Source organism: Gavia stellata, chromosome 8 (genome assembly GCF_030936135.1).
Source record: "Gavia stellata isolate bGavSte3 chromosome 8, bGavSte3.hap2, whole genome shotgun sequence".
NCBI lineage: Eukaryota > Metazoa > Chordata > Aves > Gaviiformes > Gaviidae > Gavia > Gavia stellata.
Window position 1 is genome coordinate 23,777,552 of NC_082601.1, and position 27,779 is coordinate 23,805,330.

Genomic DNA, 27,779 nt, shown 5'->3' on the forward strand with positions numbered 1-27,779 from the left:
GTCTGACTCAGCTCCCTTGGAGTCGGTCGGTATTTGGCCACAGCCTTGCTTCGTTGGCTCTTGCGAGAGTAACGAGGACAGCAGTTCTGTTAATGCCTTTATTAATTAAACAACTTCTGTTGTTAATTTCCAGTTAATTTCAATAGTTAAATAAAACAATGCCAATTAGAATATAATGTTCACAAGATACTGGTCTGTGTTTCGGTTTATCAGGGTACAGTCATAAGCATGCTGTTGTTGAGGTTTTCACCAACGTGTTGCTGTTGTAACTGAAGTCACATCTATCCTGATGAATATTTCATTTCCGCAATCATGCTGTTAAAACCAGAGTGTTTTTACTCTTTCATTTCTGTTTTCTCTTTTCCAGTACTATCATGACAGCTGTGGCTGCGTCCTGTTTACAAATTGCTGCTAGTCACATTTTCAGTAGTCCTTGTGGGGTTTGCTTTCCCCTAATATGGGCAATTAGGAGGAAATATTTCTCACGAGCATGGACTTGCTCTTCTCCTTGTAATGACATAGTCCTGCAATCCAGGAAACAGTGCTGCATGGTGTCCATGTCCACAATTTCCTGATGTGGGAAAAAAGTGTGGAAAGCATCTGGAGAGGAGGAGACCCCCTTTACCAGCTTGTTTCCTGTAAGCGAAATTGGAAGACCTTGTCTGTGCAAATAGATTTCAAAATAGAGTCTGCCCTTTGACTGTCTCCATAATTACACAGCGCTCTCTGTATTTTATTTAGCTGCCAGAGCAGTTAACCCCTGGAAGTAAGGGGCTGATGGTGGCGTGACCAGCACGGGTATGCAGACATGACCATGTGAATACACTCTTGTTTGGAGAAGCCTGTCGTTAAGACCTTGTTACAATATACTTTTACCAAATTTTAAAATTATTATGTGTTGGGTTATGTTGATTAAGATATGTTATATCCTTAATGTACAGAATACGCAGTGGTACTCGTTGCAAAAAAGGAAAAAAAGAAACAGAAAAAAAGTTCTTTCATGGCTTTGATGTAATCAACATCTGTCAACAGGATGAATTTGCTTTTGTTTAATTTCAAGCGCTCTTGTCCTTCTACTTTGCCCAATCAGTTTCAACTTCTGCCTCAGGCATTTCCCTATGTTGTTCTTTTTTTTTTTTTTTTTTTTTTAAGCAAATGCACAGGTTATTGCTTGTGAAACGTGAGCTGCTGTTCTGCTACACAGGTTACACAGAGTTGGAGAGAACCTTTAATCTTTCCCATCCTATTTTTGAAGCTTGGACGTACCTTTGCACACGGGGGTTACAAAGTCAGTGGTTTATTAAGACAGAATTACAATTACAAGTAAAGATCTATCAAACCACAGCCATTATTTTGGATTGAAAAATGAGAACATTTGGTAATTAACAGTAAAAAGCTATATATTCTTACCTAGTTGCATTGGTTGGATTCCGCATATTGTTACCCATAGTGATTTTTCATACCTCACTTTAAACTGTATTCCTCTGAAGTTTCAGCAAAGTTAATATTTGCACAAGAAGCAAAATTATGATATAGTATTAAAATGACCTGACAAGCCAAATTACAGATTTCTAGTTTTTTATCCTCAAATGCATATATACTAAGAAAATCTCCATGGTCGTTCTTTTTTTAAGTTAAAAAAAAATATATATATATATATAGGATCACATATTAATAAATTAGCTATCTGAACAATGCTTTTTATGTTGTTAATTGTTCATATATATTAAGTAAGATTTACTTTACCAAGAGCAAGTTGATTTTATTTCCTAAATCAGCTGGATGTTAATTCTTGTAATCCTAAATAATTTTGGTACCGTGCATCTATTGATACTATGACTAAGTTGTTCTAAAATATGTTAAATTTATTTATTGGCTCTTTTAAGGTGTACCTTTGTATTTATTGCAGCTTAGATCTGTCATTAAGTTTATCCTTTGGTAACATTTTTGCTAATTGCTGGGAAATTTGAAGTGTTCCATAAATAAATACCCAAAAAATTGTTGCTAACAGTCACATTTGGTGAATTGTGTAGATGAGCAGTTTTTTGCATGGCTACCCCGCACCTCATTCATTGAAAACATAGCTGATAAATTGCTGTAACCGTTAAACAAGAAGCATTAGAAAAGGGCTTATGTGAGAGTTCATTTCCAACATCTCCCTTTAAAAATACTTCTTGACCAGAGGAAAATCACGTTTAAATTACTAAAATCAACTTAATTAAGGGTCATTAATAGAGATACACATAAAAAACTCTCTACTCTGAGTGAAATGGGAGCATTTCATTATATAGTGTAGCATGCATGAACAGATAACAATTAAAACAGACCTAGAGTAAAAGGCTAATAAATATAGGGCACATTGTGCTGCAAAATCAGTCACTTAAAATGCTCCCACCCATCATCATACTTGAATTCTGTGTTCAGCCCCTTTGGCTGACGCGTTAAAAAGAAAATGTAATTTCCACACAAGATAAATTCATCTGGTAATTCACAAAAGCTCACAGTGCATATTTATATTATTAATACAAATTAAGGTCTGGAAGGTATGCTGAGGAATCCAGCGGCTCCGGCAGGACATGCGTGCATGCGGATTGCACAGTGTGAGTCACTGTCGAGTCAGAGGAGCAGTTGTCTGTAATTTTCTGTGCTCAGTACATCGTATCTGCTGATGTGATTCAGTAGCGCTGGTAGTAATTCTCCTTATTGCAGCTGATAGTAAATATTCTGTTAGTCGTGGCAAGTGACGTAGCCTTGCCGTTGGGGGAGAGAAGAAACGCGTAAAAGGTCAGCTTTGCATCCAGGCTGCGCTGGCATGTTACCAGGCTACCCGGCTTCGAATGCTGGCCTCACTCCGACGGCTGCAGTTTCCACTGGCAGCTGCACAAATCCCACATTTATGAACTATCTTACAGTAATTAATATACACAGAAAGCGTAACCAAAAGGATGTGCTTGAGCGCCAGTGTTGCAGAAGTAAATAAGGCACTGAGAAAAGCTTTGATAGGTGCAAGGGATGGGGAGGAGGGAATATCTGAGCCAGACTTGGAGAATACAGCCAGTTGTTCCTGTCTCCAGTGATTGATGATGTTGCTATATCGAATTAGCTGTGAATATGGGAGCTTAAAAAATAAAAGGAGCTGTGGAGACATTAGGAAGGCCTTCTTAAGGAAGGAAGTGTGTGGATGGAGTCCAGATTTTCATTATAAAACAGTAACTTCATTATATTTTAATGGCATTTTATTTCATTTTATTTTTACTCTGTAGGAGAATGTTTTCTGTTAGAATTTTTTATATTTCAAATAAAGGTTTAGTGTGTTTGTAATTCTTGCGATGTATTTTAGGAGTCATATTATACTATGGTGATATTTATTTGGTTTTCGCATTTCACCTGTTCAAGTACTAGATATTTTTGTATGCGTCTGGTTTATAATGAGTAGTTAGTAGAGTAACAACAGACTACAGTACCTTATTATCCTGTTATCTTGTGACAACACTTACACTGTATCTTTGGGAGAATAGAGCTAAAAATGTTATTCTAAATAAAAAGGTATCCCTTCTGAATGTGGGATAGTCAATAGGCATTCACCCATGAATATAAACTGGTTTAATGTATTTAAGAGTCTGTATTTGGGACATTTGGAGTTTTATTGTTGAACAATTGTCAAGCACACTTGCACCTTTCTTCCCCAATTAAACTTTTACACAGTAGACTAGGTGGCCAGGCAGCATGCCGTGCATCAAGGAGAGCGTTTGAAATACACGTTCACGTATTGATGTCCACGTGGACTTTAACTGGCCACAGCAGTGCGTGTGGGTTTTCAATATGTTTATAATACCTTCAGCTGCAGTAGGAGCAAGGTACTTCCACGGTACTCTGTAAAAGAGCTACCTTAGCTTATGCTGGCGGACTGATTGCTACTTCTGATGGCCCAAAAGTTGCTGCCTCAGCAGATTCTGTGCTTCCAGAAACAGGTGCAAACTGACCAGGGAGTTTGTAGGATGCTTTGGGCTCTTTGGGTGCGTTTATATGTTGTGCAGGTTAGATGGCCCAGATTTTTATTTTTTTTTAATTGGACAATGATTTTTTTTCTTGTGAAGGAGACCCTAGGAAAGCAGTAGGTTATGAGGTTGTTGATTAAATGATAATTAAAACACCACCAAACCAATCCACCCTCTGTTAACCAGGCAGCTCCACTTGCATGGAGACACTTGAAGCAGGCAACTTCCATTGGGATACCTAGGTTATACAGAGAGCTTGATCTGAGCCTCGCTCTCCAACTCTGCCTTATAAATGATTTTAAAAAATGGGGAAAATGTGCTTGCATTGAGTAAAAGTCTCTACAACCTTTCAAGTGTTATACAAATTCAGATATTGGTGACTAAATGTGGTACTGATCAGTGTGCAAAGAGACAGTCGGGAACATTTCTAAAGCAAAGCCCATGCGACTATTTCATTCATCCTGGGTTTTGGGGGTCCAAAAAAGGTGTGAAACTCAAATCTCCTGTATATCATGGAATGCTGTAAAAGGGCTGTCTATGAAGCCAAGTGTGCATGTGGAAGGATAATTTCTGCATCTGGACATGATAAATATATCCAAAGGAAAGGAAGGAAGGTACAATAAAAACATACAAGATATGGAAGAAACTCTTCTTCTAAAAAAAAATATATCATTTTTACATAGTTACAAAATATGCAGTAGATTAATGTCTTAATTTTTGTGATACAAAAATGTTTAGTTACTTCGGTTTAAATGAAAACACTTTCTTTTTACTAAAGAGTAATTATTTGTATGGGTTACTTGCCACAAAAGATTGCTCTTGTGTTTGTATACATATGACATTTTTCAGAAGCAGATTAACTATTATGTGAAATTTTTGTTTCAAAAAAACCCCTCTGTTTAGATTGTAGAATGTTTGAGTAATGGAAATATGCACTACATGTAATTGTAATTTAATTGGGCAGTGTCAATAATCCTTTTGAATTTAGTATATTTCCCAGTTTTGATGCTAGTATCATCTTTTGTGATGCGTTATTTTGGGTTTGATACCTGTTTCCTTTTTTTTTTCCCCTTTTTTGAAGGGGGAGGCAAAATGTGCCATTGCCCAACAACTAAGTTTGAGTAATGAATACTCTGATGAGCTGTCATCCCGAATTCCCATGTGAATTAAATGGAAATCTGATTTGAATATTCCAAGTCAATTACAAATTTTAATGCCTTCAGTTGCCTTTGGCCAAGATTAAAAACATCTCTTGAAGTTTGTTCTGTTGCCTTACTAGACAGGACAAATTGAACCCCATTCCTTGTGTCTTGGCGCAAATGATAAGAGCAATATTAACTTGGTTATGCTCACATCTCTGACCAGTTCTGCAAAAATACAGGTGAAAATATTGTCTGAAATCAACATTAAATCATTTTTTTCTCTCCTATTTTCTTGCTATTGTCCCTTATTCACCGCTTCCCCAAGCCTTGAACAGTGCAGCTTCTAGCCATGCAAATGGCTACAAGCGGGGGTCAGCTGGAACGTCACTCCTGGCTGTAAGCTTTGGGGAATTTACCCACACTACTTTTTAATGCATCAAATCAAAATAGATCTGGTATTTTATAAAGCTTCTAAGTATTGTTTGGGGAGGTTTTTTGTTCTCATTGCTTCTTGGTGTTTAATGCTCTTTCATTAACGGTACAAGGTTTGAACAATTTGAACTACCCTTGGCTACTACCTGAGTTCTGTGGTTTGTTTTACATGATGCCCTTCGTTTTGCATACTTTCCGTTTTGTAATGTGGTAGTAAAAAGAAATGTTAACCATTTTTAACTTATCTCTTAACAGGTTCTGTGACTGGCTGCTACGTAATCTTTTCTTCGTGCAATCATATCTACCTGCACAGGCAGTCAAGCAATCAACAGCGAAGATGCTTCTTTTTTCAGGGACAAAGAAATACTGCTTATAGTATAGTTTGGCCAGCCACAGTTTCTCCAGCTCACCCAGTTCCTAAGGTACTGCAATTTCTATTACCTAATCTGTTCTTCAGTCAGTGTAGAGTTCGACTGCAGGCATGATCAAGTGTATTCGTTGTCTGACAGCTAGGGGTTTGGATCACTGTCCTATTGCTTGGTCTGGTATTTGAAATAGAAGCACTGCTGAGAGGAGATTTCAGCTGCCTACCATGTTAAACACAGTGGTGTATCTAGTTATTAGGGAGTTTAAATCTGGGGCTTGTTCAGTTATGGTAGTATAAACGTGGAATATTATAATCATCTGTCAACACTTAATACTTCTGGGTCCAGATTCTTGTTTTGGACAATTACAGATGGTCTTACCAAAAGTCAGTAGGAATCATTCATGATCATTTGAGTCCTTTTCTGTATAAATCTCTAGCAAGCTAATTATAAAAATGTTTATATTTTGCTGAAGGTTTTGTTAATGGGTTATGTCAGATTTAGGAAAAGAACATACAATACCTGGTGGAGGCTGCCCTGCAACCCCACTGCATGTTCTAAACTCGTCTTTACTGTCCCTGAGTTGTTTTTTTTTCTTGCAACATGTACTTTTATTTTTATTTACTTCAGAGCCAAAAGGAACTTTTTCATGTGATTTTAACTTGTGTTCCATTCTGGTTTCCTTTTTTTTTCTTTTTTTTCTTTTTTTTTTTCTTTTTTTTTCTGTTTAATTATAGCGTACAGATTAACTGTTCAGTATCTTCCCTTTAGCCAAAAGAAAAACGAAGTACCCTCTCTAAACAATGCTCTTCAGAATGTGTATTAGTACTTTTTTTAAGTTTTACTTTTAATTATAGATTTCTTACGCAAAATGTAGAGTATTTCCATGGGCCAGAAATACTAAAAAGTTGTTAGGTAGGAAAGCAGATAAGGATACTGGATGTAGGGCTCTTACACCGAAGAGGCTGTGAAAGCTCTGTGTGCAGGGAGACCACAGGGTTACATGCTTTATATATTTTCAAAGGTTTAAAAATTGCAGAGTTTACAAACTTTTTTTTCTGTATTTAGATGCTTCTTTTAGGATAAAGAGGGAGAAATATATTGTCATACTGAAAAGTTGTCTTCACAGATCAGAGTTCTGAGACTGTCTAAAAATCAGCCCAATTCTTCAACTCTGAAAACGTGAGGGCAAAGTTATTACTTTATACAGAGTATGCCAGAAATCACATTGAAATAACATGTTTTTTTTCAAGATGTGGGTGTGAAACTGTATACATAGACATTTGTATGTACACTGCTTTGGGCTTCTCTGTTAACAGATCTTACAGGTCAGCAGGGTCAGGTCTCAGCAGTTACTAGGTAAGTGCCCTCCAAGGGGAAAGCAAGGGTGCTGCTGTGTATGGAGTTGCTAATCCAGCAAATGGTGGGGTTTTTTTCTAAATTAAGTCCCAAACTACTGCCATAGGATGTTGTTAGGGTTGATATGCCATTAATTTGAATGAAATGTGAATCTGAAGTTCTGTTGACCTAAGTCCACTAAAGATAGTTTCGCTTTTTATCAGAGTAGAAATGAAATACCCGTAAAGAGTAACAATAGTCTTCTATTTAAAGTCCCACTAAAGCTAATTGGTTTCCCCACTCTTCTTTACTCCAACACCCTGTTGTATGGTCTTGTTATGTACAGCCCGAGTGCCTGGTTTGTTTTATGCCTGCCAGCTTGATTCTGTAATTTATGAAGTCAGTGTAAAACTCGCCCGGTGGCTGCCGTGGCAGAGAATCAGCCTGGCTGCGGTGGCCGAAGCGACTCTTCTCCAGGCAGTGAAACAGCCCATGACCCTCTGAGAGAAAGTGCGTTTTCATCTCTGTGCAAGATGTTACTGTTATTATTAGTTTGTTGTGGTTATACACGTGTCATGAAATTGTTGTGGATTTAAAAAAATCAGAAATTAAATTTCACCTCTATACGAGAACTGAGAACTTTGTGTGAAAAAAATGGAGTTTATTACACTTCCCTTGACACAGCGGATTGGGATACCCTTGCATAGCATTGTAGATGAACAAATTTGGGCACAACATATGAACTAGATTAATAAGTAAAAACCTCTAAATTAAAATAAGTTAAATCCTAAGGTTCTTAGTCAAAAAGCAATCTCACAGAAGTTAATAGGAGTTTTGTCTGAAGGAGAAACTAAGGATTTGATCAGTTTTATTTTTGAGCCTAATTCTATATGTTTGTCCCATCAGTTCCAGTGTTTAGATGCCTTTTGTAGAAAATGTGCCTCTTAGCAAAAGAAAATAAAGAGTTTTTAAGTCTCTTTCTCACAGTTTTAAAACTTGTGACTGTCTGTGCTGGAAGTCAGCTGCAGTATCTGGGGTTTCAGCACTGGAAGGTTAACAGACTGTATAAGTCAGTAGTAACAGGCAATGTTAAGTTCAAAAGGGCAGTGGAAGAAATACTGAGGCAGCCTTGAGGGTTTGCCCTGATGGCTTAGGAAGGTCGATACTACGACAGAAAGGGCAAGCTGCCATGAAGCAGGAGGCAGTATCTGAGAAAATGATCCCATTGTCATGCTCAGTTTTCTGATCTTTATTTTCAATCCTTTTTCTCCAAGCACATAAAGAAGCCAGACTATGTGACGACAGGCATTGTACCAGACTGGGGAGACGACATAGAAATTAAGAATGAAGATCAGATTCAAGGGCTTCGTCAAGCTTGTCAGTTGGCCCGTCATGTCCTGCTTCTGGCTGGAAAGGGCTTAAAGGTAACAATTACAGAAGTTCCATAACAGCTTGGATGTCTTTTATGCTTTCACTTATTTGGGGTTTTTTCCTACTTTTTTTTTTTCTTTAATGTTCCCTTAATGTGCATCCAACTTTAAGTTAGATACCAAAAAAAGAAGGATTTATTAACTTTTTATTCAGTCCATAACATGCCTGTTTAATTATTTCTGTATTTTGGACCTATGTAGTACTTAGAGTAAGTTGCTAGCTCAGGTGTAATACCTCTCTGTCTGTAATCTTCCTCCATTCGGATTGTGCCAAATCAAATGAGTTTCTCATAAGGCCCATCCTACATTTTTTCCTTCCATTTCATGGCCCGTCCTCCTCGTACATCATGCTTTCCGGCTCTGCATGCGTGCAAGTCCAAAGGGCTGGGCTGCCTCCTCCATTCCCGTCCATCCTTCAGCCCCGCGCTGTCCCATGGGGTTCAGTGCAACTCGTAGAGCTGCTGTTGGAAAAAACAGTTGCCAAATTCCACACAATTTTCCAAAGTGCATTGATAATAAAGCCTCATGTTTTCCAGTAATGTTTCTACAGTATGCTTTTTGGGATACCTTCCAAGTTAAAATGTTCTGGGAGGAGCCTACTACCAGGTTTTGCAGATGAAGGAGTGCTTTTTTAGCCTTGTCTTGATATTTCATGTAATAGCATACTGGATAGGGTGAAATGGCTTGAGTAGCTATGAGATGCAGAGATAGATGGGGACTGTAGGTCAATGCCATTGACTTAAAATGGAAAAAAATTATCAGTTTACCGTGCATTTTTCTTTCAGCTATCATCACACTTTCCCAGAGGTTTAATTCTGGCGCTGTGGTAGCCAATAACAAAACTGCCTGAAGCTTTAATCTTACATATGTTCGTGCATGTTTAACTTCTTTGTGCAATTACTTCCCAGTACAGTAAAACTTATTCATGTAAAGTTAAGGGCATATACATGTTTCTGAAGGATCAGGGTGCAGTGTGGGTTTTGAATGACAGCACTTTTTCACTAGTAGTCTTTGGTTGTTACCATGTGTAAAATACATATGTATGCAGCACGGTGTAGCTTATGTAGTTCATAGTACATGCCAAATCATACATAATAGCAAAATACTACATACAATTAATGAACATTTTGGAGCAAGAAGGTGTATAAGGTAAGAATTACGTGACCAGGAGCTGTGGAGTGGGAGGGAGGTGGCACTTGGAGTTGCAGTGCCGAGACCGTTGCCCAGGTCAGCCGCAGACAGGTGGTGACCTCCGTTTTACACCAGGAAGTGTTTGGCCAAGACTCGCCTGACTGGGAGGATGCTCCAAAACCGTCCCTCATCAACACGGAGCATCTTCTGCTTTTCAGCGTGACGCTGCGCGTGGCCAGTTTATACCCAGTTGTTCTTGTGCCAGCACCGCTCTTTAATTTAAACAGCTTCCTGCCTTTCCTTGAGTCTGTCCTCTTCATGCAGTAATAGAGCTATTACAGCTTTCAGTGCACCATACTAAACAAACCGAGCTCTTTAAGGCTATTCTCATAAGGTAAACTCCGCATTCGTATTTTATCTGAAGAGCCCTATCCCTCCACCTGTCCCTGTTGTCTTGCTGAACCCACCTTGCACGCATCCCTCCAAACCAGCGCTCACCTGTGCTTTAACTAATGGCAATAACATAACAAAGGTGCATTATAACGCATGGATGCAGAGAGACAAAGTTTGGGCTGAGCATGGTTTTGATATTACCATGTACTGCCTGTGGGACTTAAAAATACAATATGGTATTATATATGATAGCATTTCCTGGGTTTGAGTTAAAGATTTGGGAATAAAGCCACAAATTCTATGACATGGAAGTATTTTGTTAGATACGATCAGATTGCCTCATCCCAAATGAAGGATGAGGTGCACAGTAGGTGCCTCCACAACATTGCCCAGCTAGCAAAAGCTCCTTTAAAAGTAAAGCAGATACTGTTAAAACCAGAACTTTTCACAGTGTGTAAGCCTGCCATGCAGAGAGCACAGATCTGTCTGCTGAGCATCCAAAAGCCACATCAAATTCCTTGACCAGAGCAGCAGCAGACAGTACCCAATCTGGTTCCTAGCGGTTCAGTTTGTCTATGGGCTGAAGATGATAGATGGGTGAGCGAAGACAGGAGCAACAAACCTGTATTTATCCAGAACCGATGGCTGCAGTTTCCAATACAGACAGCGCACCGGGGCTGCGGCTGCCATCCCAGCGCAGAGGCTGCAATTGCTACTGCAAAGCAGGGGCGTTGCACAGTAACCCCAAATCCTGGTCTTGAGTGTATTCATCGCTCCTCATCTGCCCAACCACGTTTTTGCGCTGAACAAGATGCAAGCTGAGCAAATAGATCTGGTTTTATCCTCAGCACAGTACACAAGTGCACTCCGCTGTATTCACTGTGAGTCATCACTGAATATTTCAATATATGGGTAAGTATGCCTCCTGCGCCACAACCTACCTATATTTCACGTGTTACTAAAAAGTCCTCCAAAATCACAGCCACTGTAGTGTATGTGTACGAAGTATGATTTTCAAAGGCTCAAAACTCATTGAAATCAAAATCAATTTGCAGAGGAACCCTCAAAGGCACTTCTTCTCAATGAGGGAGGTTTCCCTACCAAATTTCAGATTTCAGCTCTAACCATTCCAGAGACAGAGTCGATCCAAAAGAAGAGCGAGTAGAATGTTATTTAAAGCATGTGCATTTCCCGCTCCATGGATACTCAGAAAATGGCTGAATAATTTATGACAGGTTTTTTTAATATGTAAAATCTTGAGAAAAAGATGTATCTAGAAAACATCAAGCATAAAAATGAAGATTTCTAAAAATTATGGATAAGCACTTGTAGATTCACTGTGATCATCCAGGCTATGGATCCAGGCTATATGAAGCCAAATACTTAAATCTTTTATAAAACTAAAGAATACTTGGAAAACAATTTCGTAAATGCACAAGTACATTAGGATAAATGTACTGGATGGTTACAAGAATTAAGATCCTTTCTTTTACAAATAAAAATGGAAAGTAATATTGTGTTTTAAAGGACTGAAAGCATTGAAACCAGACATTTCTATAGCAGCTACTGAAACAAGATGCCATGGAAAATTGGTGTCTTTGAGAAAGCAAGTATGGAAAAAAGAATGGAAGGGAAGTAGACAGTATTTTAGGTTTTCTAGGAACCTTTGAGTGTCTGTTTCTACTACATGGTTTATTTAAAACCTTTTTCTCTTTAAAAAAAAGGTCCAATATATCAATAAAGTGTATCAGACAGTTTAGTGGTTTGTATCAAAGCAGCGTATTTGAAACATCCAGGATTTCATTGAAACACTTGGCTGCAATCACCTTCAGTAAATATGAGAAACTATCTTTGCTTTTTTAACAGGATGTTATGTTTGATATTTTAGGTTGGCATGACAACTGAAGAAATAGATTCCATTGTTCATCATGAAATAATCAGACAGAATGCCTATCCGTCACCTCTGGGCTATGGAGGTTTTCCAAAATCTGTTTGTACTTCTGTAAACAACGTGGTATGTCATGGTATTCCTGACAGGTATTTCCCCAATAATATACATTTTACCACCGGGAATGAAAATGTTAAACTGAAATTAATAAATTGTGTTTAATATTGAACATACTTCAGCCTAACTAAATGTCATATGTAAATGTATTGCAGATGCATATCATGTTACCACAAAATGCTGATAGATGTTATAGAAATGTATGTGAAATAGGAAAAAAAAAAAAATCATCCTGTTTGTCCAGACACTTAAAAAAAAATCATAATGCCTTCAGAGTTTAGTGGGTGGGGAAAAAATCCCCAGTGCAGACTGATTTATTTTTCTTTTTCCTCCAGCAAAATAAGTATAGGGTAAGGAATAAATATATTTGAATTTATGTGGGTTTTTTTTATTTGCAATACATTCAGCTACTCACAAAGTAAAATATCAACAGTGGTGAGAGAAAAAGAATAAATATAATGGCAGATTTTTCAGGTTTTGATATGTTTTTCTGGTAGTTGTTTCTCATTATTTTATATTCAGGTACACTTGTTCTCTAAGTAGTGAGAGCTGAACATTAAAAAATGGTTATTCTGTTTGCCTCTGCCTTCCTCCATCACAAAATATCTACCCCCTGATTTTTTATGTATGTGTCATTAGGTGTTTATTCTTATATTCCCTTTGTTGGGAGCTGTCTGTCAACATTTTTTTTTTTTCTGTTTATGTTTCAGTCGACCTCTTCAGGATGGAGATATTATCAACATTGATGTCACGGTGAGTAATTCATATAAAAAATAGTCTTTGATCAACTTTAGAATCACTAGTAGCAACAGGAAGAATAGTGTGGAGATGGGGGGACGCACAGATGGATGTGCTGTTTACTTCTGAGCCAAGGCACAAGCAGCTGGTTTCCTTTTTTGTTTTTAACTGTGTGTTTATTCCAGCTAGACCCAGGCCTGACTTGAATTTAGGACTGGAATCAGATGCACTGAGATCAATGTTGGCCTAAGTGAAATGTCAACCCAATCCTGCTATGTGTCATGTTTTTGAGAAGGTGTAATTGTTATTGATCCACTGTGTAGTTAATGCAGAGCACCACAGTACTGGGCAGCAGCTGAAGATAGATATGTATGAGATGAGCTAACATGAAGAAAGCCAGCATTTTTCCTTCACTCTGCCAAGATTGATCTTCCTCTTCCTGCTGATTTTGAGTGGGGCCTGTCATTATCTTACTCTGTCATTAGAGGCTACATTGGCCTGTGTATGTCAGTCTATTTGGACAGCAACTCTTGCTAGCAGTGTTCCCTACATTTATTAAAATCCCCGAAGGTAGTGTTGTGTTCCATTTCTGGTATAAAAGCCCTGAACCTTTTACGCAGAAACAGAAATAGTGTGATATAACTGTGACTTAATATTTCCAGAGAATGGTCAATTACAGCTATTTAAATAAACACTGGCTGGATTTTCTTAGGAGCAAGAAAGTACGGAAACTGGAAAACTAATTCTCGTTTAATTTATGAAAAAAAAATTGTCTCTTGCAGAAGCTTTTTTTCTTTTTACTGTGCATGTTTTTGTTTTCCCAAAGTGCTGTTTATTTCTAATATGAACACAGACGTCTTTTGAATCCCACCATTATTTTGCAATGTTGCATACAAGGGAGTAACATCTGATTAAAAACAAGCTTTTTTAGTCATTAAGGAAGCTCTTGGTAACTTGATACTATTTTCCATGGGCCCAAATTTCATACTGGCAGAAGCGAAGAAATCTCCAGCAGACCTACCTCTGAGCATGAGATTCAAGCTTTCTAAAATATTTTTTCTGTTAAAATTAGGGTTGGTGACCTTTTTCCCATGGTATACTCACATGTGATCCAGAACTGAGTTGGGTTGGGTTTGGTTTAGTTTTTTAATCTTTGTAAATTCTTCCCCATCTCCATACTTCCTAACTGTAGAATTCTGACTATCAGGTTTACACAGTGTGATCTGTCATTTTTGAAGCATATTTTTGGACTACATTTTTACTTTGAACTGGTGTAGCTTTGCTCATTTTATTAGACTAAATCAGTTTGCAACAGCTAAGTATTTAACATCTGATTTCTTTGTATCTCATTAAGTTTCATTTTATTGTTTTGTTTTATCTGGCAGGATAGTAATGACGCCTTAGATTAAAAAAAAAGTGTAGATTCATATCGCAGACACTTCCCATGGTAAACTAAACGAAACATTTTTATATTAACATGGTATGCATATCTTATCTGCTCTGCTTTACTAATAATGTCTGACTAAATGTTATTGGTCTTTTTGAAGACATATTTTTACTTGTTCTCTGTTTACCTTCATAAAATAAAATAAATTTTGAAGTTTCTGTGAATGTGAAGATTCCTGCAAGGATGGGAATTGCTGATTATCTTTGTAAGATTTTTTTTTTTTTATCATTTAAACTGAACTGTGCTGTGTTTGATAATTGCTCAGTTCCAGAATAGCTGAGGAAAACATATTACTTTTCAGCGTTGCTAATTGATCTTTTAGCTTATTTTTAATGAGCAAAACTGGGACATTTCACAGGTGGACAGAATAAAAATCAAAGTAAATATAAACAATTTGTTGTGCAATAATTTTTGTACGGGTTCTATAAAATGATTAAACAATATTCTGGTTATTAAGTGTAAACACTTCACCCTATGTACAATTTATTTGAAGAAAAATCCATTTTTGCACAATTAAGATGGTAGAATTTCACAGATGAAATACAAATTTTATTGGCTTGAATCATGTAGCCTTTAAAATGTATTTTAGTGTAGAAACAATAGCATTATCCATCACTGAATCCTCAGCATAGTGCAATTTTCAGCCTGCCATTACCAGGTTAATGTTTCTTACAACTTGGTTCTTTCATTGACTTTTAAGGAATTAGTGTGTTACAGTTGCTGTGGTTGTAGCTTATTAACATCAAAAATATGTAATCGCAGTTGATGGGCTGCAGTAAATATTGTATTATTATTATTATTATTATTATTATTATTATTATTATTATTATTATTATTATTATTATTATCTCCTATGTTTTAAAACTGTGTTTGCTTTTCCATGATGACGGTGTTTAATGCTAGGGGTTTGTGTGTTGTACTTGCTAGAGCTAAAAATTAGCCAGTTCCGTTTAAATATGAACTAGCTAGATTAAAACCTGCCCAATGGGCATTAAATTAAAAAAAAAAAAAAAGATTTAGTGGCAGTATGGACTGGCAGAAGGTATAGAGCAGGGGATCGCAGCCACTCTCCGCTGGAGCGGTGGCAACACAGTTGGGCCCCTGCTGGTGCTCACCTTTCTCTAAAACACCCCTCGCTCCTAACTGCCTGCATTTTCTTCACAGCTCAGCCTGAACACAACCTGGCCTTGGGATAAATTGTCTGTAGCCGATTTATTTATTTTTTTTTAGTTTGGAATTGAGCAAAAAGAATGTGAGTCTGTCTTTTACAAGTAGCTTGCCAGTGGCAAAAGTTCAGTGCTTCGAGCTTTGTGAGTTATTAGTCCTAGAAGGATAGTTGCCCACTGTTCGGGGGGAAAAAAATGTTTTAGAAGATCAAAACTGTCCACCATTACAATTTGTCTTTCTGTAGGGAAATTTGGCTTGATCTTACAATTATGTGCCGGCCTGCTGTACTGCCCAGCTGCAAGCCCCATTGTAATGGGGCATTGCAGAGCTCCATAGTGCAGATCGAAGGTTTCCTGTGCTCAACAGAGAATTTCTGGAGAGCTGAGGTTTAAAACCTATGAAATGTCAAAAAACAAACAAAAAAAAAAAGACAGTACGTAATTAATTCAACAGGGTGCTACGTTTGTGGTGCCAGAATGGTACATTTATTCTCTTTCAAAATTCGTCTCTGGAAATCAGAAGTAAAATCCAATGTTAATGCCACATTGTAGTTTAAAAATGAGATTAAAGAAAACGTGCAACGGCGGGCGTTGGATTTGGCCCGTGCTTTCTGTGGGGCTCCCTCTGGATGTTGGCAGCAGCACGTGCCTCTCACCCAGCTGCACGCAGCATCACCTCAAAACCCCGCCAGAGATGCTGGCTGCAGAGGGACGGGTCTCCCCGCCAGCCCCCGATGGGCTTCCCGGCACCCGTGGCCAGCACCGGGCCTCGATGCCCTCCCTACCCCTGCAGGGTGCGAGCAGGTCCCCAGCCCCAGAGGTGGGCAGCTGGGGCAGGTGAGCACCCGAGGGCCCCCAAGGCCCCCTTCAGCCCATGCGCAGCCCCCACCCATCTTCTCATACAGCCCAGTTAGCCTCATGTCTTGCGGTTGAGCACTGCTCAACAGTCGTCTGGTGCGCTGCTGGGCAGACAAGCACAACTTTTGCACTTCTCTGCGCACCTTGCGATCTTTCATGCCTTTTTTTTTTTTTCTCTGCAATGTTTTGCTTTTCCGGTCTCATTCTCACAAATACAGCTTACCCATGGTCTATCTGTTGCAATATATAGCTCGATCTTAGAAAGAATGGATTTAATTAAGGAGATGATCTGTTTCTGGATGCAAAACAAGAAAATGTCTTTACATTTCTGCATATGTTTAGGTGTATTACAATGGCTACCATGGTGACACTTCTGAAACCTTTTTGGTGGGCAATGTGGATAAATCTGGCCAAAAGTTAGTGGAGGTTGCCAGGAAATGTAGAGATGAAGCAATTGCAGCTTGCAGACCAGGGGCTCCCTTCTCTGTAATTGGAAACACAATCAGGTAAGCCTTATATTGACAAGTAAAGGGAGGGCTGGCAAGTGGGACAAAGGTTATTGGTGGTTTGGTATAAAGCTGATGACATGTTTTATGATTCAAAACCATCATTTCAGTCTGATATCAGTATGTGAACTGCCAAGCTATAATGTTGTTCCTTGGGTAAGAGATTTTTTTTTTAAGTGAATTACACGAGGGTCAGCAAAGATAACTGTAGAAAGAGTCAAAGATATTCATAAGGTAGATTTAAATTAACGGATGTAATTTGCAGTGGGGTTTTGTTTATTTTTTATTTGTGTGCGAAACTATACCACATCTGTCTAACGATGTAAGAAGGTTAGAAACCATTGTTTTCATTGTATAGCAATAACAAATGTTACAAAGGAATTAGTCAACATAAATAAGTCTCTTTGTTTAAAAAGTACAAAAATATTTAACTCGAGAGCTTCTGATCTTACAAAGAGCAGTGCATGCTAACGTCACAGGGAAAAAAGAACTCACATTCAGAGATTTTTCCCTATTTTGCATCTCTTCTAGCCTTCACATAAATGCAGTCATGACTCTTCTGCTGCTGCCGGTTTTGAATAAAAACACAGATTAGTTTTTTGAAGGTACCTATGGATTATTTTAAAATGTTTGCCAAAAAAAAAAAGACATATATCATATACATTTCATTAAGCAATACTTCACTGGACTATTAATGGTCCCAACATGCTATTGAATACATTCTGATTACTTGAAAGCTGCAAGGCTTAGTCACCTTGAAAGGATGCTGCTTTTTTTTCTTTGTAAATCTTCAAATACTTTAAGGAAAAAAGAGAACGGCAAAATATCTGTTAGATGTATTTATAGCTTTAAAAATATTGTAACAGAGTCTGAATCAAACTTTAGTAAAACCTCTTTGGGTTATATCTGAGAAGCTTTTATTGAAGACTTTGTATAAAATTGTGTTTTTGACAGTTTTAAATTATAGGCTAACTAGCCTGGAGAAAAAGGATAGTGTCTTTCTGTTCTTTCATAGGAAATGTTGAATCAGACCCCTACTGGGAAAAGAAATTTAATGCATATCTCACTATCTTACTGTCCATGAATATAATAGAAGTGAATTCAAAATGTAGTTTTATTTTTGCAAATGGGATGAGTCGATAGATGCACCTCATATTTTTGAACACCTAGGGTTCAACAAATTTACTGGTGGTACTCTTGCATTTTAACAAAATTTATTCTTGAGTAGAGGGGGCACAGAACACTGGATTCTTATTCAAGCATTCTATCGAGCTCTGCATTCATGGCTGTGTCTAAAGGGCATGTCAGCCTTTGATTCTCTCTGAGAGGTAATTATCCTTTTCCTGTCACGGAACAACAAATGATAGCTAACTACAGAGGCACATTTGCAGTAGTCACATTCATCAACTGCAGGAAAAAAAATTCTATTTAATTGTGCAACACAGCTGCACATAGGCTTTTTGAGCATTTCTGTTGTTCTCCCTGTCTTGCTATTCCTCCCTCCAGATCTATTTTTTAAACTTTTTTTCTGGTTATTTTTTTCCCCCTTTTTGTCTCTTCTTCCATTTTTACTCTCTGTACTTTCTTGTTAAAGTAATTTTCCTTTGTGGCTCTCATTCTTTTTTCCCCATTGAAGGCTATGAATGTAGAAAATTATCACAATTACTCATATAATTGAGCCTCTTTGTAGCAAGTGCAACTCCAGTAGCCTTTCTCCATCATGAAAATGGTTTCATTATAGGGTTTTTCATATTCTCTGACACCATCTACACAGAGGAACAGGCGTGCAGATGAGATGTACTAGGAACAGGGTAGATCAGTAAGGTCACAGTAGGAATAATTAGCTCTGCTATGGAAAGAGCATCTAGGCCTTTTACTGCTACATAAATGTACTGTCCGTGGCTTTTAGTCACAAAAAAACTTACTAACAAATGGAGCTCCCGCCTACTACTTTGAAAAAAAGATTTGTATCAACACTACAATTTTCCATCATTAAGACTAATAACACAGAGCCTAGTATACATCAAGGGGAATAAAAAGAAAAATCTCACATTCAAGTGGCGGCTGGGTGCTGACCTTTGTTCCCTTTTTTTGTGTTCAACTTAACTCTTTACAAAAAAGAGCCACACGCCACACCAACATGCAGGTGAACTCCAGCTAGTGCTAGCAAAGCATGGCATTCAGTTGGAAAATCTGATAAATCTCCATGCAGGATAATGCATTTCATTACAGATTCACTACATTAATTCTAGCTGTATTAAAAAAAAAAGGGGGGGGGCGAGAAGAAAAAGAACAGAACTGAATGTGACATTGGATTTTTGATGTGTTGGTACGGAGGTCAGTTTACTTGCTAAGTGTAAATATATAGTCAGCGCCCCCTTTGAAAAGCAGATTAATCAAAGCTAGTAGCTGTTCAAAACTACATATGAAATAGCAGGTCATTAACTTTATTTCTCAAGATTCTATCGTGTGGACGATTTAAAATGTGCTGATTTGTTTAGAACTACTTTAACACTGCTGAAAGATCGCCTTGGTTTGATGAAGCTTTGTGTTTCTGGTTATTTGTCATTGGACGTTTGCCTGCAGACAGACGTACGTACATAATACATACATCAAAATCTTAAGTTTCAGGAGAGTTAGATACCATAAATACCTGAGAACAAGCGCTTACAAGGTGAAAACATTTAGGCCCATCAGAATGGAAATGTGTCTGTTTCTGCCATCAGTATTTTCTGTAAAGGTGCTCAAGTGATATGCAGAACGTGTCTTAGGCACAAATAATCAGAATATTTCCTTTCTACAATAGGATTGGGAATAATTATATCGCAGCGATAAGTTTGCATTCAGTATTCTAACATAGTCTTTGTTATGGAAGCTCTATAGCTGACACTGAGTATTTCTTGGATAGCAGTTCCTTCTCCCATCGGCTATAAGTTGCAAATAAAAGACGTATGGATTCGTGAGTTACTTAGCAAAGATTCAGATTTTTCTAAGCAAACCCGTTCTTGTTGAAGGTGGTGGCCAAACTGTCAGTCAGCTCTAGTGGAAACAGAATTGGGGCCTATGTTCCATTTTCTTCTACCATTTCTGACATTTCTCTTTCAGATAGAAACAAATCTAGTTTGAAACCTACTTTTTAGACAGTGAGTTTAGGTACATGGAAGTGTTGTGAGCATAGAGAGCTAAAAAACATAAACGCGATATTGTTAAATAAACCAATTTCCAACTCCTAGGAAAAAATAGTGATGAAAGTATTAATAAATGGTTTAAAATGTTTAACTCGTAAGTATATGTTTTGATATTAATTTAGAACAATATAAAGCACATTTAAAAAAAAAACTGTTTCTATCAGATTATGCACATTTAAACAATAAGTGGCTCAGGCAAAATAAGTCATTTTAATGTCATCTGTGATAGATTTTCCTTGACAGCTACTGTAAATTACAATTACACTGCTTCTCTCTGCACTTGAAAGTAAGCATTGCAATAAATTATCTTTTATTTCAATCCATCATGTCTGCTTTCAGAAACAGAGAACCTCAAATAAAAGTTCAGCACTATTGTAAGAAAAATACAGTAATTTGTGTTCTAGTTTGAAACTAAAATGTACCTTTCTTTCAAAAACCAATTGTTGGCTTTCAAAAATATTACTAATTATACCTCAACATTTATTGTCATTATAGGGAATCCCTGAACTTGTGCATTCCCTCAGTCTAGGATTACTATTTAAGAGAAAAATACTTTAATATTTTCCCAGTAGAATTTTGTAATTTCTCAAATTCGATAATATGGTACTATTCAAAATTAATATTTTTATCACGAGCAAATCTAGTTTAGGCTGATGCTGTTTTCAAGAATTTAAAAAAAAAAAAAGGCAAACATGCCATTCAGTGGTCATTTTGCTAACAATGTATCTAAGAAAAACGTGATTACTTCTAATTTAAAAAAAAAAAAAAAGATGCACTCAAACGGATCCCTAAGTAAGAACATAATTATCATAGGTCTTTTACTGCCTTCATTGTTCTCCAAGTATGTTCACTGCCCAGAAGTGTAAGACAGGTTTGTTTGGCAACTTCAGCCATTCGTGTCATGCTGCTCTGCAAAACTGTTGTTGTTAAAGTTCCATTCCTGGGGAGAGAAGCTGGCACTGCGGGGGAAGCGTCCCTAGCTGGGAGTCAGTTCACCGGGGTGTTCAGCCCGAGTAGCAAAGCAACCTGTGCCATCTTGTCTTCCCTTGTGCCACCGAGAGCCCAGAGAGGATGAAAATGGGATTTGTTTCTCTTTGTTTCTTCGGTGAGGGCTTAGAATACTGGACCAGACCTGCCTTGAGGAAAAACTGACAAAATTTGGTAAAAAGAAAATAAAATGCAGGTTTTGGGGTGGGGTTTTTTTCCCCCAAAAAAAATGGGAGTTCCAGTCCTAGGACTGAATGGATGTTTTCCTCTGGAGCTGGGATGCCTGTTATCCCGTAGACACTCCTAGAGGCTATCTGCAGAGGGCCAACCCCCTAAGGAAATTCTTTTGACCTGCTTTTCAGCTGCTTAGCAGGAGGGATTTATCCCATTCACCCAAGAACTCCTTTCAGGGGAGGCTCCAGAGTATCCGGGAAAGCTTTGTAGAGAGTCGGTCCTGCCTGTTGCTGCTTTATGGCATTTTCCCTCTTGGGCTGCTGGCAGGATGGCAATGCATGTCTCCACACTTTTCCCTCCTTTTGGAGAATTAGCTGTTGTCTGGCAACATGGGAAGAGGATGCTCAGGAGGGAACTGACACCCAACTCTCCTGTCTCTGCCTGCTCTCAGAAGCAGGATACCACCACACAAGAGGCTCTGCCTATGGGTTTAGGTGGACAGCCTGGCCCTCAGTAATGTTCCTTTACCAGCTGGGCTGCTGCCAGTCCGTCCTGACGCCAGACGCTTTGCCTGGCTTTGCCATCAGCCAGAGAGGAGCAGCACTGCAGGTACTCTTGACTCCACAGCCACTGGGCTGGAACACATGGCAGCAAAACATAAAATCAAGTACTGGGCTCATTAAATGATTATGCTTTTAATCCTGCCCAATTCACCTCTGCCCAAGCATGCAACACATCTCAAAGAATAAAATGTGTGATGATAAACGTGTCAATGGATATTTTTAATAATTATTATCCTGAAGAATCTTTTTTTTTTCTTTCTTGATGCTGTCAGTGCAGCGTGGCTCTGCTGCCCCAGCCTTTGCTCTGGAAGTGGTTTGGCTGGAGGAAGCCCTGTGGCCAAGGGGAACTGGCAGACTGGCACATCTACCCAGCAGTGCAGCTCTCCTTTCCCATGGCATGTGCCAGGCAGCCCAGTTCAGCCATGCCGACTCCTGCCTCCCAGCTTCACTGCTTTCCCACTTGCAATTGGGACTCCTCCAGCTGCCTGATCTTACACTGCCTGTCTGCAAGGAGCACCGCGTGGAGCTGGGGCTGCAATCTTGTCAGGTTGCCTTCCAGGGAAGGCTGGCAAGAAAGGCCACTGCTGACAGATCCTGAGCTAGGCAATGAGATAGCGAGACCAAGAGGTTGAGCTCTTGTCAGCAGAAAAAGGCAAAAATGCACCACTCCATGACACCCTGATTTTTTTTTAACCAGATTCCACAGCCTGGGCTTCCCGGAGGCCGGAGTGGCTGACCAAGATCAACAGTTCAATTCACTCGTCTCAGAGCTGTTTCAAAGTCCTCCCTGCCAGCATTTATAGCCAACGTGTACATGTACATTTACAGGTTTACCTTTGCAAGTTGTAGCTGTGGTTAGTAGCTTTGTGTTTTTTGAAAGCTGGGTGTTTTACTGTAACTCCACGAGGATGTAAGAGCTCGCTAGGATTTTTTAAATACTTCAAAGTAAAGCTGGTAGTTGTGGAGTGAAATTCCCCATAGGTGCTTCTGAAGCACATGCAATGTGGCTGAGTTTCATACCTGCAGCATGTTTTCTCCATAGATTTTTCTCTGTGTTACTTCAGGTTCATTGGCCACGTTACATTTTATGTACAGAATACCCAAGCTCTGTATGTAGACATTATTAAGTGGTTAGGAGGGGAGGCACGGACGTCTTGTCAGTGCAGATGTCAAAGCCCTGTGAGCTCCAAGTTCCGCTATTTTGATCACAGACGGTAACCACTGAGGTACTGATGCCAACAGAGTTGTTTTCAAGCTGTTTGGCAAGAAAGTGGCACAATTCACCATTGAAATGCACGAGAACCACTTCTTTCACCATGTGAGGACGGGATACTGTCTTAACACTGCCTTCTGTGTGCCCTGGCTCTCGTGCACCCGGTGCCCAGCATGCAGCTGCTGCTGCTACTGCCACCCTCCCCGGCATCCCTGAGTGCTGGGGCAGGAGCTGCTCCTGCCTGCGGGAGAGTATGTAGCCGTGGTGCTCGGAAGAATAGCTTTCTGTCTTGCTACAGAAGATGGATTTTTTGGAGGTGAAAATCTTGTAATAATACAAAACATCTCAAAAAATGAATGTGCTCTTTCAGCGGGCAGGGATACCATGTAAGGACATCAGCAAAGCTGAATAGTCAGTGGGATTGTTCATGCTTTTGCAAAAAGACTTGCAGAAGAAGGTGTAAGAAAAGCTTATCACATGTTGCATGGATGGCTTTTCCCATCTCTCTTCAGAGAATTGCTTCACTCGTATGGGAATCATTATCTGCATTGCTCTGGGCTTGGTCACTGGAGATCTTCCGTTTCATTTTGTGTGTATTTCCAAGTAATCTGGCTGTCTAACTCCTCGCTGCTCCCCATGCTTCTTCCTTGGCCTTCAGCATCATCATAGCCAGTGGGCCGACTCTCTGACCCAGCTGTGGGTGATGTGATAAAAAGGCATGGGAGAAAGTCTCTTCCATTGCTAGTAGGACTTTTCGCTGCATAAACCTTCATGATTTTTTCCCACATAAATGATGTATGAAGTAAAAACCTGGACTTTGAATACAACCAAATGAAGCCCAACTTCTAGCCCTATTGGTAACCCTCTTTGCCAGTACTTAGGAGTTTGGGGGCAGCTAAACTTGAGTTTTCCATTCTTCTCCAGAGTTAATGAAAGAAATGTGATGAGTCTTTGTGCCAGGGCGATGGGTAGGTAAAAGCTAATACAGAAATCCTGTTAAAAACGCGCTCTTAAGGTCTGAACACTGCAGCATTATTAACCATTGACCCAAGCCTCCTCTGTCGCTGCCGTTTCGCTGTGATGGAGCACCCTGTCCCTCAATTGCAGTAGCATTAAATTCTGAGATGGTAACCCATGGGCACTGGATCCAGCACTGCAGGGTCTGTGAAGCCTGGTGTGCAAAGGGATTACTGCTTACAGCGAGCTGAGGCCACTTTGCACCTGAGTAAGAGCCTCCCAGCGGGGTTTAACATGCTTTAATTTCCCTGAGAGCTTACACCTTCAAGTTTCTTAACTTTTCCACTTTTCCACCTGTAGTCAAACTCTGAGAAAGCATTTGTTATGGCATAAATATAGGCAAATCTGAAGTTTCTAAGTGCCTACCTTGATTTAAAACAAATGAAGCTTTTAATGTAGGCGAGATCTTTTCAGCCTAAGTGCCTTCCTGTCTTGCTCCTGTTTGCTTTTAGAAATAGTGTGGGGATGATACGCAGGGACAGGGGTAGCTTTCTTGTGACTTGTAATCCACCTCCAGGTCCCCCCAAATCTCCACACACTTCTGTTTCAGATGTGGCTCAGCCCTCCTGGCTGAGCTGCCTCAAGTCACCCCTGCCTCCACTGCTTGAGTGAGGGCAGAGCCTGAGAGTGAAACCTGCAGGCATGGGGTGGCCCAGCAGCCGGAGAACATCGCACATTTCTCCAGGTCCTCCGGTTTTTAGGCATCGGGATAGGACTTTGCTTTCCTGACATAGGTGGGGATCGGTGCTGGGATGTGTTCCTGCAGGCAGTTCTCGGAGACGCTCCTCCCTGAGGCAGGCCCTGAAGGACAGGACAGATCTCCCAGGCAGAACTGAAATGCCATAATTGTTAGGATTTCGTTTTGCTATGGTGGTGATGGGTTCATTAGAAATAAGTTGTTAATTAGCGTGAATAGATTTGCTGGAGTTGCAATACATTTTGGTACTAAATGTTTGCAGTATTCCAAAAGGGAAGCGGTAGAGCTCTTAACTCTCCCTGCTGGCAGCAGGACTCTTCTCCTGCTGAAAACCCGGTGCAGGCAGTGGGTACATGGCCCAGCACAGGCTCTGTACGTAGGGAGGACTCGACAGAGGCTGCGGTTTGGTGGTGTGCCAGGGCCTCAGCTGTGCAACTTGGCTGCCATTTAGCCGTCCCACGTTAAAACAAGCTCCCAGTGAGCTCATGGAAAAGGCTACTCTCCATCAGACAGGGAGATGACATGCTGCCATCTTTCTCAGACAGCAGGGCTGGCACAGGAGCTACCAGCCTCCACTGTCAGGTGTGTTAACTCTGAAACCTAGCAATGGCTCGCCAGTGCTAACTCTGATGGCTGCCATTTTTCGGAGCGGCACGAAGTGGTGACCCAGCACTGGGTTGGGGGTGAGGGCTTGTGGGTGATGCCGCTGCCGGTACCAATGCGGTGGCAGGGGCCAGGGTTGGGGCCGGCTTGTGAAGGTGGTGGTCGGGGCGTGCTCCCTCACGGTGTCCTCTTTGCCCCCGCAGCTCCGTGGCGCGGCGGGGTGGCTTCCAGGTCTGCCCTTCCTTCGTCGGCCACGGCATCGGGTCGTACTTCCACGGGCACCCGGAGGTGTGGCACCACGGTAAGCGGCCCCCGCCGGCCGGACCTGCCTCCCCCCGCCGCTCGCTCCGCCGCCGGCGATGAAATGACTCCGGGAGTGAGGGGGGTAAAACGAGCAGAGCCCTCCGCACCCACCCGCGCTGCCGGTCCCGGCGGGGGTGCCCGGGGGGGGGGGGGGGGCGCTTACCGCGCTGGAAAGCCAGCGGGCAGCCCCGGTCTCTCTTTCTGAGAGTCGCGCGGGTATTTTTCAGGACAAATCGCTCGTTTAACGGAGTCGTCGGGGCAGCTGGGCCCCGCGGACCGCCTCCCCCGCCCCGCTCCGGGCGGCAGCCGCTGTGTGCCACGTCCCCGCACCCTCGCATCCCCGCACGCCCGCACCCCCACATCGCCGTACCCCCGCATCCCGCCCGCGCCCGAGCCACACCGGCAAAGTTTGTCGCGGGGCAAAGAAAAATCTCCGCTGAAACGTTAAAGCCCCCGGAGCCGGCCTGGAAGGAGCCGCCGTCGGGGCCGTCCCGCTGCGGCCGGGGTGGGATCGCTTTCGGCGGGTGCTCCGGTTCATAGCGGGGACCGGCGTGCGCGGTACCTGCGAGCCCAAAGGGGGTTTAAACCAAGTGCTGGTTGCGTTTACTTAAAAAAAAAAAAAAAAAAAAAAAAAGCCCCAACAGCCATAAACGCGTTTTTATTTTCTTTTGTAGCCAATGACAGTGATTTGTTAATGGAAGAGGGAATGGCGTTCACAATAGGTTAGTAACTCTCTGCTATGGTTTTCTTTAAAAAAGCACACACAGAGCAGCCCAGGTCCGTACCATTTCTTTATTGGGATGTAGAAGTATCCATGCAGATATGGGGATGGCGACGACACTGACCCCTTAGAAAGCAGATTAAAATGTCATTTGAAAAAACGCAGTAAGGAACCAATTGGGTGAAATAGCTTCCAAATGATAAGATTTAGAAAATGAAATGTTTATTATAAATCTTATTAAATGACCTATTTGGTGCATATTTTTGGCACACTTGGGCTGTGGATGATGAGAAGGGTGCGATTGTAAGCTCCGAAGCCGTGGTTTACCGGCGAGCTGCCTGGTGGCTCTTATGTCATTTGCTGCCTGCCAGAGCTGCTGTTTGGATTTGGGGACTGCGGCGCCGAGAACCAGTCAGAGCCTGGCCCCGCAGACTGAACGTGCTAAATACCAATCATGGAGAGCTGGTGGGGGAAAAGCCCTCTTCCTCACTGTGTGGCTAAATGGCGCGGCAATTAGAGGGAAATAAGAAAATTGTTGTTTTGCTGATTTAATGAACATTTTAAGCCTGTTTAAAAAATTCAAATATTTAAAACTATCTGCTGTTTATAAGTGTGGTTGGTGCTTTGGTTATTATTCACGGGGTCTTAATTAAAGCTTGATTAAAATTTCCTGCTTTTACAAAAGAGGAATGGGCAACTTCCTACCTTGGTATTTCGTCTTCCTCTTTAGTTCACATTGCAGTGTTGCAAGGGAGTGCCGGCCCAGGGAGGACGGGTCCTGTGCGGAGGGGGAGCTACCTGCTGGGACACCCCACCTTTCTTGCTTGCTTCACAGTCGGCATGGGAGTGTGACTAACTTTAGAACACATTTTGTTTTTCTTGTTGCAGAGCCAATAATAATGGAAGGATCCCCTGAATTTAAGATTCTGAAGGATAAATGGACTGCAATTTCTGTAGACAATAAAAGGTGCCTGATTTTATTTTTTGATCTTTCCTAAGCTGTGGAACTGCTCACTGACAGCCAAAACAAACAAAAAAAAAAAAACCACGGGTGAGTTTTACAGGCGTGGTGGACGTGTTTGCCCCCTAATAACTGCTAAATGTGCATTTCAGATCAGCGCAGTTTGAACATACCATTGTGATTACCTCAGAGGGAGCAGAAATCCTCTCTAAACTGGTGAAAGAAGCCTAAAGATGGAGCAAGGAGTGGATGAACTCGCTGTGCTTTTGGGATTTCCAGTTTCACTCAGGACAGAGAGGAGGTTTCTGTAATTTCTGTGTGGAATGGGTGCTGCATAAGTCGCTGCAGGGGACAGAACAAGCAGCTTGAGGGGTCGGTTCTGGACATAGTCCTTTCTGTGTGT

The 27,779-nt window shown here is 40.6% G+C and overlaps 1 protein-coding gene across 1 annotated transcript; it reads left to right on the forward strand.

Annotated features, from left to right (window-relative positions):
- The first annotated feature begins 574 nt into the window (after positions 1 to 574).
- Positions 575 to 27,752, forward strand: METAP1D (methionyl aminopeptidase type 1D, mitochondrial). The gene is made up of 10 exons (XM_059820622.1): positions 575 to 638; positions 5,828 to 5,994; positions 8,550 to 8,699; positions 12,118 to 12,266; positions 12,945 to 12,987; positions 16,786 to 16,949; positions 25,595 to 25,692; positions 26,369 to 26,416; positions 27,304 to 27,382; positions 27,529 to 27,752. The coding sequence occupies exons 1-10, from the start codon at positions 575 to 577 to the stop codon at positions 27,605 to 27,607; spliced, it is 1,041 nt and encodes a 346-aa protein (XP_059676605.1). The 3' UTR covers positions 27,608 to 27,752.
- The last annotated feature ends 27 nt before the right edge of the window (positions 27,753 to 27,779 follow it).